Source organism: Stegostoma tigrinum, chromosome 12, assembly GCF_030684315.1.
Source record: "Stegostoma tigrinum isolate sSteTig4 chromosome 12, sSteTig4.hap1, whole genome shotgun sequence".
NCBI classification, from domain to species: domain Eukaryota; kingdom Metazoa; phylum Chordata; class Chondrichthyes; order Orectolobiformes; family Stegostomatidae; genus Stegostoma; species Stegostoma tigrinum.
The window spans coordinates 62,284,523-62,300,675 of NC_081365.1; the positions used below are offsets into that span (position 1 = coordinate 62,284,523).

At 43.3% G+C, this 16,153-nt stretch overlaps 1 protein-coding gene across 7 annotated transcripts in view; it reads right to left on the minus strand.

Moving 5' to 3' along the window:
* Positions 1–16,153, minus strand: part of cnksr2a (connector enhancer of kinase suppressor of Ras 2a) — a 473,904-nt gene that overhangs the window by 176,670 nt on the left and 281,081 nt on the right. For all 7 annotated transcript variants that reach the window (XM_048541088.2, XM_048541090.2, XM_048541087.2 and 4 more), the window contains 2 exons: positions 11,872–12,083; positions 5,127–5,216 (listed from right to left, as the gene is read on the minus strand). In XM_048541088.2, the coding sequence (XP_048397045.2) occupies positions 5,127–5,216; positions 11,872–12,083 (302 nt within the window). The remainder of the gene's footprint in view (positions 1–5,126; positions 5,217–11,871; positions 12,084–16,153) is intronic.

A 16,153-nucleotide genomic window follows, 5' to 3' on the forward strand; every position in this document is an offset into this window, starting at 1 on the left:
CTGAGCTTTTCCAGCAACTTTGCTTTTGTAAGGATACATTATTTTCACTGGTTGGGAATTCTAAAACTAAATGGGTACATTCTGAGAATTATAGCCAGACCATTCAGGAAAGACGTTAGGAAACATTTCTATACACAATGGGTGGTAGAGCTTTGAAACTCTTCCACAAAATGGCAGTGGATGCTCAATCAGTTGTGAATTTTAAATCTTAAATAGAAAAGATTTTGCGTAGCAGAAATACCAAGGGATATGGGGCAAAGGCAGGTCTATAGTTAGGCCACAGATCAGCCATGATCTCACAGAACGGTGGAACAGGCTTCGGGGGATGAATGGCGTACTCCTGCGTTTATTAAATTCTACAATGCGAAAAGAAATGAAAAACAGGGAGTTCAGAAACTGATAAAGATAAATTAATGCTGGCTGAATATCATAATTTAAGCATTACTGAGGAAAAGGTGGGATCTGTCCTGACTGCAGTTCGAAGCAAGACGGAGAAGGAAGAAATCTTGAACTGAATAACTTCTGGAATTTAAGGAAACTAAGGCGTTCTGAGAATTAATTGACATGATATGGCTCAGCAGTGATCTGTACCCCTGACATGCAGAAGCTGTTTATCAGAGAAAAAATGTCAAGGTCTCAGGTTTGATAATAGTTGATTTTAAAGCCTGGCAGCTGAGCTTTTATTTGGTCCTGGGCATCGAACACTGGTTACATGTAGTTCACTGCTTGCAACTCATTCTTGGCTGAGTCTCAGAGCCTGTATAATTATCATCAATCATCAGAGCATCTTAACATAAAGAGACATTTGCAATAAATTATACCTTGTTCCATAATGCAGGATAGCAATAGGAATGACAATTATCAAATGGCAACAAGCAGGAGCCAGATACATGTCTCTGTCTATCAGGACATCATTCCAGATGAACTGTTTCTCTACCCAAAGGCTGTGTGTCATCATCTGGTTGCATGGTATTAATGCAACTTCAACACTAACTCTTCCAGAAAAATCAGCTTGTACAACAAAACTTAACAGGCATGAAGGGACAAAGAAGTCTGAAAAGCAAAGATAAACTTCACAATGGAACATTTTGGGAATTTTTTTTCCCCTTCTGGAGGTGTCAAGAGAGGTATCATAGAATCACAGAATCCCTACATTGTGGAAGCAGGGTATTTGACTCAAGTCCACACCAACCCTTTAAAGAGCATCCAGATTCAACCCCTACCTTATTACTGTGACTGTGCATTTGCTACAACTAATCAACCTATCCTGCAGATCCCTGGACATCATGGCAATTTAGCATGGTCAATCCACTTAACCTGTCAGGAAAGGGAAAAAAATTGGGTGATAATACTCTGCAGAGAAACCCACTCCCTTCTTATTGGCTTTGCAATTGATTGCTGAGTAGAAAGTTCCATGGATGACTTTCGCAACTTGCGAGCAATGAAGGCCTTTAGATGGTCAATTAATGGTTCCTTAAGGGCCTCAACTAACCACTTTCGCAATCACCTGTCTCCCTGATAGGTAAGGACATCAGTCAATTTCTGAATTAGAAACCAGGGTGATCTGTCTGCTAAGTCTGGGGGTGAGGTGGTAGGCCTCCAATTCCCTAACCTGGCAGCAATCAGATGCATGGATGATGGGGAAGAGAGTGGGTCTCCGAATCACCAGATCCCCCTCTATCCATGATGTGACAGGAATTACTTAACCTTTCATCATTGGATGGTCTCCAGACTAGGCTTTGATGGGTACTTTGCAGTTGTTTGGCAGCTTCTGGTGACCCTGGGTGTCAGTGTCACCCTGCCTGATAGAGCGAGATACTCACCTATAGGCTGCCTCTCAGCTCTTAATAAGCTCATAGCTGTGAGATAAACTGAGTTATGTCAGTGGTGGAGGTGGCAAGTGCGTTGCCACATAGCACACTTGGCCACACACTTAGAAGAAAAAGGGAAGATCTTAGTCTTTGTTGGATTCCCTTGAGCTGCAAAGCGTTGAGGCTACATTTTAAATTCAAACATCAGCTATGTATTGATGGGGTCAAAGCACTTTGTGAGCACTCTTAGGCTTTTTTTTGGATCTGTTACAAATTTTAACATATTCCTATTGTTAAAAGCTGTTGAATCGCAATTCACGAGAGTACAAAAGACTTTAGTGTCCTCTGTATCTTCTGGATCCACTCAGCTGTGGGCTGTTTTCCGAGGTCAGGTATCACAACATTTGCATCATAGGATACTCTGTCATAACAATTTCTATTGGTCCTTTGACTTGGATGTCAATGCAGGAACAATGTGAAAGGGGAAGAAGTGCCCAAAACCCAGATAGGATGTCCCACCGATGGCTTCATTCAAAACTGGGGTCTCTAATTGTTCCACATTGGAAATGAAGGGAAGAGAGAATAGGTCACTATTCCATTACAGGCATCTCAGTATCATTGCTGTTACTTCCTGAAGCTTATGGAAGGTTCAAAAGTAGTGTAGAATCCCTGCCATTTATGATAATATCTATTGGAAGGAGATTATAACTTTCCATTATCAGTCTGCTTGCACCAGGAACTCAAACAATTTCCACCAGTGGTTTGAGGCAGGATACCTCCTAGTCCAACAAATAGCCTCGCTCACTATTACCCTGACCGTCCTGTTCTCTCCACAGTGGAAACCCCTAACTACTCTCTCAATACTTTCTGAATTATCTTGCTGTTGCTCAGTGTTGTGCCAGCCTGAATCAGCCAAACAACTTTTCAATGCCAAAACATCAAAGTATCTCTGGACTCTTTGCTGGCGGAATAGGCTGACTCTTAGCGTAATTCAATGTTCAAATCAATCCTGACAGGTTCAGCCAATATTTGAGTGTTGTGTCTTCTGGTATCCTTGGAAATTCAGTGCACTTAACACATTTAGTCTTGAGGCTGTTGTACACTTGTAACAGTCCAGGTGCCATACATAATCACCAATGCACGTTCTCTTAAATAACAGACGGTGAGGGTTAGATCTAAGCTTCATGATTTCAAGCACTTTAGTGGTCTCCAACTGATTTCACAACATCACAAGAAAGATAGGTATCCCCATGCAATGGGTATAATCTCTGCCCGAAGAGGTGGGCAGGCCACTTAAGTAGTAAGTGGAGGAGTTCTGAAGCCCCGCCATATTCTTACCTTCACCAAATTAAGTTCAGGGGAGGAAGGTCCTTGGTCAACCATCCTATCCAAACACCAACTGTGGCCCTTAGGTGACCAGTAAGGCTGACCTAAGGGCCTCAGAGAACCAGCACTAAGATTAATGCAGCAAGAGGGTCTGTCATAGATTCAAGATGACAGAGTGTGGAGCTGGATGAGCACAGCAGGCCAAGCAGCATCTTAGGAGCACAAAAGCTGATGTTTTGCGCCTAGACCCTTCATCAGAAAAGGGGGATGGGGAGAGGATTCTGAAACACAGCTTGGCCTGCTGTGTTCATCCAGCCCCAACACTTTGCCATCTTGGATTCTCCAGCATCTGCAGTTCCTGTCATCTCTGTCATAGACTCATATTGTCATACAGTGTGGAAACAGATCTTTTGGTCCAACCAGTCCATGCTGACCATAATCCTAAAGTAATTTGCCTGTGCTTTAGTCATATCCTTCCAAACATTTCTTATTCGTGTACTTATCCAAACATCTTTTAAACATTGCAAATGTACCTGCACACACCACTTCCTCTGGAAGTTCATTCCACAAACAAACCACTCTGTGTGTAGAAACATTGTCCCTCATTCTTTTTTAATCTTTCTTCTCTCACTTTAAAATGTGCCCCACACTAAGGAAAATACAGCTGTCATTCGTTTTATCTATATCACTCATGATTTTATAAACCTCTGTAAGATCACCCCTCGATCTCCTACACTCTAGTGAAAAAAGTCCCAGCTTATCAAATCTCTCTTTATAACTCAAACACTCCAGTCCTGCAACATCCCGGTCAATCTTCCCTGAACCTTCTCCAGCTTGATAATATCCTTTCTACAACTGGGTGACTAGAACGGGACACAGTACTCCAGAAGACGCCTCACCAACATCCTGTCGAACCTGAAGATGACTTTCCAACTCTTATATTTAAAGGTCTGTCACTGTGTCTCCTGCCTGATAGACCACCAGTGCTAGTCACTGGTGACCACAACAGTGGATGTAGGAGTGGGGGGAATGGGAGCTTCAGTCTGTGGATCAAAAGCACTCAAGGCCTTATCAAGAGACCTAACTGATGGCAGAGGAGCGTCTGCAAAGAGCTACATCTGAGTTCACTTCTGAACCTCCACCTACTTTTTCTCACAACCTGAACCATCCAGAAGCCACCATCCCCCTCTGTCACCCAACAAGCAAATCACTGCCTTTGCATCTTAATCATCCTTGATCCTTTTTTAAAAAATTGTATCCATTTTGTGGGATGTGGTGAGTCTGCATTTATTGCCTGTCCCTAATTGCCCTTGAAAAGGTGGTGGTTGACCAGGATTTTGACCCAACAACAGTGAAGAAATGGTGATATATTTCCAAGTCAGGATAGTGAGTGGCTTGGAGGGGAACACAAAGGTGGTGGTGTTCCCATATGTCTGTTGTCCCCAGTATAGTCCTAGGTGTCCTTCAAGCAGCAGTCATTTCGTACTCTATGGCACTCCCTGTGATTGGTCAGTTGCTTTGTTGGGGATCTTACTTCAAGACAACAGGTGACAGTGGTCCCACCAATGAATGATTGGAATTACACTGGCACACATTGCGTTAAAGAGTAAGTATGGATGGGTCTGTCACTGGCTGGCAAGACCCCTCCTTTGAAGAATATTTTATCTGGAGTATTTGAGCAGTGACTGTAAGGGATTGCCAGGCTACTATTTGATCTTTAATATATGCTCCCAATTCAAACCTAGCTGCGGCAATTAACATGGAAGATCCTGGTATACATAAAATGAAGCTGGCCACCTCTCAGATTGGAATTATGGTCGGCATGGACTGGATTGGACCAAAGGGTCTGTTTCCACGCTGTACGATTCTCTGACTCGCTGACTCTAAGTGGAAATGTTCAATTTAATTAATATTTTTGTGAATGTCAATTTTCAATTTGAATGTCAGGTTATTGGTTTTTGTTGCAAAATGTAAAAAAAAGACACTCACCTCTTCTTCCATCTCTTTTCGGTCTATTTAAATCTTCATGCTCCCCTGCCCAGTTGTATTCCACTGGCATAGAAATAGGCCTTAGTTTACCTAAAAAAGAGCAATTAGAATAATTTTCCAATCAAAAGCGTTATTTCAGATTACACTGCTATTGCTTGCTTGCAGTTTGTCTTTGAGTTTTCAAAGCTGTCTAATATTCATACACTGTTCAGAGGCTTTATTTAAGAAGTTGATTTATTTAAATGTCGAGATTGAGGGTGGCAGATTGCAATGAATATTGAATGTGGTGCCATACTCCAGCAACTCATAATTGCTTTGGAGAAGCCATTCAGTCTGTTTGTTAGGTTTGTCAGAAACCACTCTACTCATCAGAATTTCTAGATATTGCAGAATTTAATTAAAAAGGATAACACCCTGCCACTCGTCTTCACCCCACACCTGTCAGTTTCAAATAGTTAATTTGTACAAATGCTCAAGGGAAACATAATCAGATGCTGTGAACTAAATTATCAGATTTAACTGCATCATGACTTATCAGCAATTATTTTTCTTTCACATGAGAAATTAGTTGCTTAAGCAAAAAGTAGGCAGGTAGAACATCATTTGGAACTAGAGAAAGACAGATTATGTGAACCATGAAATTAGAGGTTAATTCCCACATTCAAACTCCAATTCAATGCTGAATACCACATCTACTTTGATCAACGCGCAGAACCTGCACTTTTCTCTATCTTTGTAGGTTACATTTCTTAATATCATGATGTTGACCCTAACCTGCTGGCACATTTGGTAGTCCTGGTTATTTCAGTACTGAATTGCAAAATTCAGGCAAGCTGTGCTGTGACTGTGCCTGTGGTATTGTCTGCTCAATACCAGGCAGTTTCCTTCCTTAAAGGACAATAGTGAACCAGGAGGATTTTTCCAACAATCGACAATGGATTCATGGTCATCATTAGACTCTCAATTCCATAAGTTTCTTTTATTGAATTCAAATTACAAAATCAAATGCTCAGACCTGAGTTGCGAGATCTATTTGAAATCTGTCTCATTTCGCACGGTGATAGTGTCACACACCATGATGGAAGGTATTCTCAATGTGAGGATGGGACTTTGCTTCCATAATGGTCACTCTTACCGATATTGGCATGGACAGATACATCTGCAGCTAGCATATTGGTAAGGATGAGGTCATAGGTGATGGAATTAAAAAGCTACTGAAAACCGTGAAACTATTGTTGATTCTCAGAAAAACTCACTCAGTTCACAAAATGTCCTTCAGAGACGGAAATCTGTCTTCCTGACCTGGTCTGGCCTACATGTGACTCCAGGCTCACAGCAATGTGGTTGACTCCAAGCTGCCTTCTGAAATAGCCTAGCAAGCCAGTCAGTTGTATCAATTGCGACAAAGGTTCAACAAAGAATTAAAATTGGACTGACCCAGGCATTAGAATTGACAATGGCAAAAAAATAGTCCTGTCAACCTTGCAAAGTCCTCTGGGGGCTCATGCCAAAATTGGTAGAGCTGTCTCACAGACTCGACTAGCAACAGCCTGACACAATCATACTCATATAATCATTCTTTACAGACAATGACCCAGACACCATCACTACCATCTCCGAATATGTCCTGTCCCAGTGTCTAGACAGACCCAGCAGAGGTGGCGGGGCAGTGGTTTACAGTTGGGAGGGAGTTGTCCTGGGAGTCCTCAACATTGACTCCAGACCCTGTGAAGTCTCATGGCATCAGGTTAAATTGGGCAAGGAAACCTCCTGCTGGTTACCACATACCGTCTTCCCTCAGCTGATCAACCATCACTCCTTCGTTTTAAACAACACTTGGAGGAAGTATTGAAGGTGATAAGGGCATAAAATGTACTGTGGGAGGGGGATTTTAATGTCCATCACCAAGAGTGGCTCAGAGCAAGACTACTGATTGAGCTGGTTGGCTCCTAAAGGATATAGCTGCGAGACTGGGTCTGTAGCAGGTGGTGAGGAAATCAACAAGAAGGAAGAATATATTTGACCTCATGCTTACCAATCTGCTGGCTGCAGATGCATCTGTCCTTGATCCTATTGGTGAGAGTGACCACTGCGCAGTCCTTTTGGAGATGAAGTCACATCTTCAGGTTGAGAATACCCTCCATCACTATCACTGTGCTAAATGAGACAGACTTCAAACAGATCTAGCAATGCAAATCTGAGCATCCATGAGGCACTGTGGGCCATGTGCAGTGGCAGAATTGTACTCCAGCACAATCTGCAACCTCATGGTCCAGCATATTCCCCCAATCAACCATTACCATCAAGTAAGTGCCCAAAAGACCCATTCCTGTGCTGTACAGTTCTGTTCCATATTCTATGGGAATCCTACTTCAATGGAGAGAACAGGAGGGCATGCCAGGAGCAGCACGAGGTGTACCCAAAAATGAGGTGTCAGCTTGGTGCAGCTACTAAGCAGGACGACTTGCACGTCAAACAGCATTAGCAGCAAGTGATAGAGCTAAGCGATTCCACAACCAACAGATCAGATCTAAGCTTTGCAGTCCTGCCACAACTGATCATGAATGGTGGTGGACACTTAAGCAGCTCATTGGAGAAGGAGGCTTCATAAGTACCTCCCATCATAAATGATGGAAGAAGCTCGCACATCAACATAAAAAATAAGGCTGAAGCATTTGATGCAATCTTCAGTAAGAAGTGCTGAGTGGATGATCCATCTCAACTGCACCAGTGGTCCACAGCATTACAGAAGCCCGTCTTCAGCCAATGCAACCCATTCCATGTGATATTTAGAAACAATCGGAGGCACTGGACACGACAAAGGCTATGGGCCCTGACAACATGCTGGCATAGTACTGAAGGCCTGTGCTCCAGAACTAGTGAAGCAGTTCCAGTACAGTTACAACACAGGTATTTACCTGACAGTATGAAAAATTATCCTGGTATGTCCTGAACACAAAGAAGGAAGACAATGGCTACCCCATCAGTCTCTTCTTGATTACTAGTAAAGTTAAATTTGAATGTGAACTAGGTTTATTGTCACATGAATACAGTGATAAAATGACAAGGTGTCACTTAAGGACAGTGAGAGTGAAGGCAGGAGAGCGAGAGCGATGTTAGGTATAAAGGTACCAGACCACCTGCCCTCACCCTCACTGTCCCAGAGCACCCGCCCTCGCTCACACCGTCCCAGAGCACCCACCCTCACTTTCAGTGACCCAGAGCACCCGCCCTCGCTCGCACTGTCCCAGGCTGCCCGCCCTCACTCTCACTGTCCTGCCCTCTCTCTCAATGTCCCAGACTGTCTGCCCTTGCCCTCACTGTCCTGCCCTCAATCTCGCTGTCCCAGACCACCTGCCCTCACTCTCACTGTCGCAGACCACCCACCCTCGCTCTCGCTGTCCCAGAGCACCCACCCTCGCTCTTGCTGTCCCAGAGCGCCCACCCTTGTTCTCACTGTCCTGCTCTCACTGTCCCAGACTGCCGGCCCTCGCTCTCACCGTCCTGCCCTCTCTCTCAATGTCCCAGACTGCCTGCCCTCGCCCTCACTGTTCTGCCCTCTCTCTCGCTGTCGCAGACCACCTGCCCTCGCTCTCGCTGTCCCAGAGCACCCACCCTCACTCTCACTGTCCCAGAGTGCGCACCCTCGCTCTCACTGTCCCAGAGCGCTCGCCCTCGCTCTCACTGTCCCGGAGCGCCCATCCTCGCTCTCACTCTCACGGACCACCCACCCTCGCTCTCACTGTCCCAGAGCACCTGCCCTCACTCTGTCCCAGAGCGCCCGTCCTTACTCTCATTGTCCTGCCTTCACACTCACTGTCCCAGAGCACCTGCCCTCGCTCTCGCTGTCCCAGAGCACCCACCCTCGCTCTCGCTGTTCCAGAGCACCCACCCTCGCTCTCGCTGTCCCAGAGCACCCACCCTCACTCTCACTGTCCCAGAGCACTTGCCCTTGCTCACTGTCCTGCCCTTGCTCTCACTGTCACAGAGCGCCCACCCTCGCTCTCACTGTCCCACACCGCCTGCCCTCGCTCTGACTGTCCCAGACCGCCCGTCCTCCCTCTCACTGTCCCGCCCTCGCTCTCACTGTCCCAGACGGCCTGCCTTCGCTCTCGCTCTCCTGCCTTCACTGTCACTGTCCCAGACCGCCCGCCCTCACTCTCACTGTCCTCGGCCACCTGCTCTGATTCTCGCTGCCCTGAGCTGCCTGCTCTCACTGTCTTGAAGCCTGTTCCTACTCCTGCCATCGCTGGCCATCTTGGGCTGCCTGCCCCTGTTCTCACTGCCGGCCTCCCCAGGCCACAGGTTCCGTGCTTACACCTCCGCTTGGGATGACTACTATTGACAGCGGGGACCTCTCCCACTGCCACACTGGGCTTGGCCTCCCAGTGCTGGCTCAATCTCCTCTGTGACAATTTCCTCTGCACTGAACAAACTCTCACTTCACGAAACGTAGATTAAACTGAGGAAAAAATTGCTGTGAAAGGAGAGAAGCAAAAAGCAAAAGAGATAAAAAGTAAAAGTAAAAGTAAAAGGAACAGGAGAGCAGATGGACCCCAAGCAGGAGCCCATATGCTGTGCTGCTACTCTGCCACCATCTTGTTGGATCTTCTTGACTCTGCAGACAAACTGATGGAAGGTGTCACCAACAGCACTATTGAGCAGCAATAACCTGCTCAGTGATGCACAGTTTGGGTTCCGCCAGGGCTACTCAGCTCCTGGTCTCATTACAGCCTTGTTTCAAATGAAGACAAAAGAGCTGAATTCCAGAGGTGAGGTGGCAGTGACAGCTCTTGACATCAAGGCATTTGACCGGGTGTGGAAAACTGGAAACTAGCAAAACTGGATTCAATCGGAATTCTCCAGTGGTTGGAGTCATACCTGTCACATAGAGGAAGATGGCTGTGGCTGTTGGAGGTCAATCATCTCAGGTCCAGAACATCTCTGCAGGAGTTCCTCAGGGTAATGTCCTCGGCCCAACCATCTCAGCTGCTTCATCAATGGCCTTTGCTTCATCATGTCAGAAGTGGGATGTTCGGTGATGATTGCGCAATGCTCACTATCATTCCTGACTTCTCAGATACTGAAGCAGTCCATGTTCACATGCAACAAGATCTGGACAGTATCCAGGCTTGGCCTGACGGGTGGCCAGTAACATTAGTGCCACTTAAATACCAAGCAACAACCATCTCCAATAAGAGACAATCTAACCACCATCCTTTGGCATTCAATGGTATTACCATCACTGAATCCTCTGTTTTCAACATCCTGGGGCTTATTTGATCAGAAACTCAACTGCACACACCATATAAATACAGTGGCTATGAGAGGCTAGGAATCCTGCAGCGAGTAACAGTGACAAGTGCAGCAGATACATGGGAACACCACCAAATGCAAGCTCCCCTCTAAGCCACACACTCTTTCTTGGAAATATATCACTGTTCCTTCATTGCCAGTGGGTCAAAATCCTGGAACTCATTCCCTATGGGCAATGTGGGTCTTTCTACAGCATGTGGGCTGCAGCGGTTCGAGAAAGCAGCTCACCACCAACTTATCAAGGGCAATTAGAAACTGGCAATAAATGCTGGCCCAGCCAGGGACGCCCATGTCACATGAATGAACAAAAAAAAATCGATGCATGTCTGGTTGATTTTAAAGCTTTCTTTTACACATACCATTGTCTCGAGACAGTTCATTGGTTCAAAACAGTGTATAATGGACAAATGGGCATTGAGGTGTTACGGCTTAGCATGGGGGTACAGGTAGCTGTGTAGCTGAGTGGAGGTACAGTAGATAGCATTGACATGGTATTGGGAGTGTGTGGTAGGTGGGAGAGTATGAGGGGTCAGGTGGCTGTACTAATTTCATTATAACTGGAATGAAGTACCACCCGCACTGAGAGAAATGGTGGCACAGTGTAGTGACGTTAGACAAGTAATCTAGAACATTAGGCTGATAATCTGGGGCCATTGGTTGAAAGATCATCATGGCAGATGGTAAAATTTGAATTCAAAATTAAATTCTGGCATAACAACCAAGTCTAATGGTGACAACATAAGTACTATGAATTTTCATAACAAGAAACCCACCACAATTATCCATGTGGGAAGGAAATTTGTTCTGCTCACATAGTCTGATCTACATGGCTCTCTGGACTCTTCATAATGAGGTTGATTTTGAACTGTCCTTTAAGATGGGCAATAAATGCAAGCCTAGCCACTGATGTCATTCCCATTCGAAAATGTTTAAGAAGTCATTCTTTTACACTGTCTGTTTCGGCACTTGGTTGCCTATGTATTCCTTCACAGCTCTGCAGACACATTGCAGCCTGAGGAGGTGGGACCAAGCCAAAAGTTTCCTGATGTGGAAGTTCATATCTCATGAACAAGAGAAACTAAACAGATTACAGCAGACTTCTTTACTGGGAGTTAACAACTGATCGTTTTTGCAGTTTCAAAACAATCTGAAGTGAAAAAAGATGGTTCCACAATGTGGCTGATTACCAGGACATGGCTCTACTTAATGAGAACGTGAACTCTGGGACCTGTTTGGTTGAAGAGTTAGTGATCTTTGTGTTCCAATTGGTTGAAATACAGCAATATGTTTTCTGCTTGTGCAGGTTAAGTGGGCAAAGGCTCTTGATGCAACCGGTCACACTTTCGCACAGATACAATTTTTAAAAAAGAAAACAGATGATTGGGCTAAGTTCTGAACACAATAAAGACTAGACAAAAGCTCAAATTACCATAGGTCAGGGTATTTTCTCTTCTGCCTGGAACACTTGACCTGCTGGTGTCGTAATCATAGCTGACAATCATCGCATCCCCTTCAATCATGGTGAAGCGTTTTCGATATTCCTGATCCAGGAAAGAATTGGGTGACTCTGATCCTTTATGCACTGGTTTGCCCAAAGCATGTCTGCTGGAATCCTCAATGGGCAGGTTCCCTTTATCATCCCTTTTAAATGGAGAAAAATATGATTCAAATCCTGTTTATATTTCTGATCATACCAACAGATATTAAGCCTGTAATTCCATTAAAAGAAATATTTACATGACAGTGTCAACTGCATATTTATTCTCTGAACGTTTCTAATTTTAATTTCACATGTTTGCTGCACATGCATCTCCAATTGTAAGTTCCTGCATGATTAGCAATATTGAGGAGATTATGTTTTTTGTAAACTTTTATCAATGACAGGAGAAAACAGGAACTGTACATGGTATCAGACTGTACAATTCCACTTCTTTTTGACAAGCACATCAACATTGCACATCTCAGGCGGTAGGCTCATGAAAGGTGGAAGCTTCAACAAATCAGCTATATAATTTTGTCATGGAAGTTATCATGTTGTCCCTGAGACTTTAGAAGACATTTCTATAAATAAGTAGTTTGTGAATTATAAAATGCCAAAGTCAGAAGGCTCTCCGTGGTATCTTTTCCTGAGTGGTATAATAAAAGCTTTTGCAGCTATTCAGTTCAAGCCCAAATGCTATCAGCAATTTACTTGAACAACATGTACTGCAGGTTTTCGGTCAATCTTGTACACTCAGTCCTGTGGTTCCCTGAATCATAATGGGATTTTGAGATCTGTGGCCGCTGACAGTAAATTGTTGTAATGCACCACTGACATAGAATAGATATATCAGAATCCGTACAGTGTGGAAACAGGCCCTTCGGCCCAACAAGTCCACACCGCTCCTCGAAGCATCCCACCCAGACCCATCCTGCTATAACCTACACACCCCTGAACACTACAGGCAATTTTAGCATGGCCAATCCATCTAACCTGCACATCTTTGGACTGTGGGAGGAAACCGGAGCATCCGGAGGAAACCCACGCAGACATGGGAGAACGTGCAAACTCCACACAGACATTCGCCTGAGGCGGGAATCGAACCCGGGTCCCTGGCGCTGTGAGGCTGCAGTGCTAACCACTGAGCCACCATGCTGCCCCTTCATGCTATCAGGCTCTATCATGCTCAACTCAATCAAGCAACATAAAACCAATACGTCTGCTTTTAGAAAGGGATCTGAAAAGGTTAAAAGAAAGCAATGCAGTGTGGCATAGTTGGGCATGCTTTCTGACATAATCTCTCTTGACAATATTACAAGTTTCATGAGAAACCTGAGAAACAAACATCCACATTTTCACTTAACAGAAACTATGATACTACATACTCATCCAACAACATTTTTCAATATGTTGCAAGTACCCAAGCCTGGAGTTACCAGTTCTACTGTATACGGATAAGGATCACTGAGGAGAGAAAAAAAATGGGAAGGGAGGGTGGAGAGAGGCTGTCTTCAACCACTTTTTATTAGGAACTTTTCATTCATTAAGGCACAGAGTAGAAAATACACACCATTCGAATAATATCACTTCTCTCTGAGCTATGAAGGATGGGCAGCAACATTGGAGCTAATCAAGTCCTCGTGACAGGTTAGCCAACAAGGTGTTTTTAGGGCTTTCTGTCAATAACTAATGACAGAAAATAAACACCAACAGAAGGAGTCATTGCATAAAAAAGAAAGTCATGTGTGAAATGTAATCACTTTATCAATCAATGGAGCTCCTGTTCACAGCACACATGACCCTAATGAAATAAATAAAATTGCCATAGTCTCAAAGCACCATAAGGCTGCTGTCTTATAGAGGGAGACAACTGGTGGCTTAACTGGATGGTCACCATATTTTAGGTGAGGAATGACGCTGAGAAGATAGGCCCTTTGTGATAACATCAGTTAATATGGGAATTGAACCCATGGTGTTAGCATCACTCTGTATTGCAAACCAATCATCCAGACAACTGAGCTAACTAATACCCTCCTGCATTCTGCAGCTGATTCATGTCAAGCACTGCTGCTAGACTTGCCTGGTTAAAAACAAAAGGACAATTAGCAAACAGATCTCACAACCCATGAGAATTGTGGTTGACATGGTTAGAAAGAACAGAGTGAATACTCCTGAAATGTTAACGTTTTCTTTTTTGGGATGAGGAGGATCGGGGACTGTATGAATGGGAGGGAAATGTCGTAAAATATCGCCAAAATAAATGAAATAAAGCAATTAGATGAGAAGCAAAAATGAATACAATTTTTGAAAATGAGTATAATTCTACAAAATTCATGTTGGATTAAAGACCCAAAGGAAAAAAAGCTGCATCCTGACAAAAAATATTTCAGAGTGTGACCAAGACAAAAGAACATTTACAGTGGCACCAAAAAAGCATACAGTTGATACAATTGTCAAAAAATGTACAAGTACAGGAACTCCACAATCTAAAAAAATGCTAACCTTGTACAATTTATAATTCTTTCAGAAGTGATTCCAAAATAAATGCTACATTTTTGATGCTTTCTGGCAATACTATCTACACAGCTATATCAAGTGTTAAATCATAATCAATAACATCTCTGCTTAAGTAGTATCACGAGAGTATCACAAATTCTCAAGTCAGTTATTAACAGTAAACCTAGAACCACCGATTAATCACAGTGAGAGGCTTTTTCAAAAAGAAAATCAACCTTTCCTCTCAATTTTTCCCCCTCTCTTAACAGAACTCATACTGAGGCATAAACAGTGATTCAGTGATCATGTTCTCAGCAATTGTGGGTTGGAGAATTGAGCTTGAAATGTTGCAGCTCTCCCATACTCAATACAGTTTAGGTCAATGAGAATGAGGACTCACTCTTATAATAGTATAGGTGGCAACAGTTACATTACTTTATATCAATTCCCATTCTTCATGGACGGCCATGACAGTGGCACATTGTTTAGTTACATGCATGGACATTTCTGGCACAGACCATTGGATAATAGTTAGAAGCAAGGATTTGACTGCTGTTTCTTTTGTTTCCTTCCTGTCCAGTAAAATTACCCCTCTAAATCTACACTGATTTGCTTTCACCAGTTTGAACACATACTAGGGATTGAAGCTGGGAGAGCTCCTTCGTCCATATGGCAGACTGATAGATCATGTAAATCTGTAGGCTTACCACTCTTTTCAATTAATTGATAACACTGAAAATGGAATTGTCTTAAAGGCTGAAAATGCACAGATTATTTTAAAGATAAAATACTAATAGAGTATAATCCTATTCAAATCATGTCAGACATCACAGAGCAGTTAATGTCATAAATGGTACAGTGAAATGTGTTATTTAGATTTAGCTGGAAAGATTCTTGTTGAAGTTGATTTCCAATGAAAGACAATCTATTAATCAGGCTCTGGAAGGCTTATTTATAATTAATGTTCAAACTAGTCTTTGCATTAATTTGGAGCTAATGTTTTTTGTTTAGTGTGAAATAGCAGTCAGCAGTATCAAAATGCAAGGAAATCTTATTTACATTCTATCTAGTATTGTGTCTTGGACCTTGCCTGCCTCCTAATCCTTTCAAAGTGTAGATTTTTTGAACTAGCTGGAATGCGAGTTGAGATGTTGGAGCTAAATAGTGGCAAAAAATTTAATCTCTGCCAGTTCTTTGGCAAGTTCTATGAAATGTTAATTGCCAATTCACTGAGTGGCTCAGATATCACTAAATTAAGTCAGCCTCATGCCAATCGACTGTTTGCAGGCTTTGAATGGGCATTGAAGCATTTCTGTGTTTAGCTTCTGAAAAAATGTCATTCAGAGAAAAGTGCATTAAAAACCTGAAGAATGCAGCTTGCAGCATAAAGATAATCATGGATACATTTTACACCTAATCTGCGTGTGGTGAACAAACAAGCTTCTTTGATTTGATTTCCCTGAAAATAAATTTTTAGAAGAATTTTGCCGGAGTAAATCTCTTGTAACAATTGAAATTTTGGACAACTAACAAGCCACATGTTTAAGATTCAATCTGATTAAAATGACATTTCTTAAAAAATAGTGTAAAATCTAGTTTATTTAGCATTTCAAATGCCGCTCCAATGAGACTATGGGGGACAAATTTATTCACATGGTGCCATTCTTGTGCTACTATGTAGAATTTGTTGATTTTCTAGGGGTAGCAGCACCACAAATGCTCCTATGTGACATTG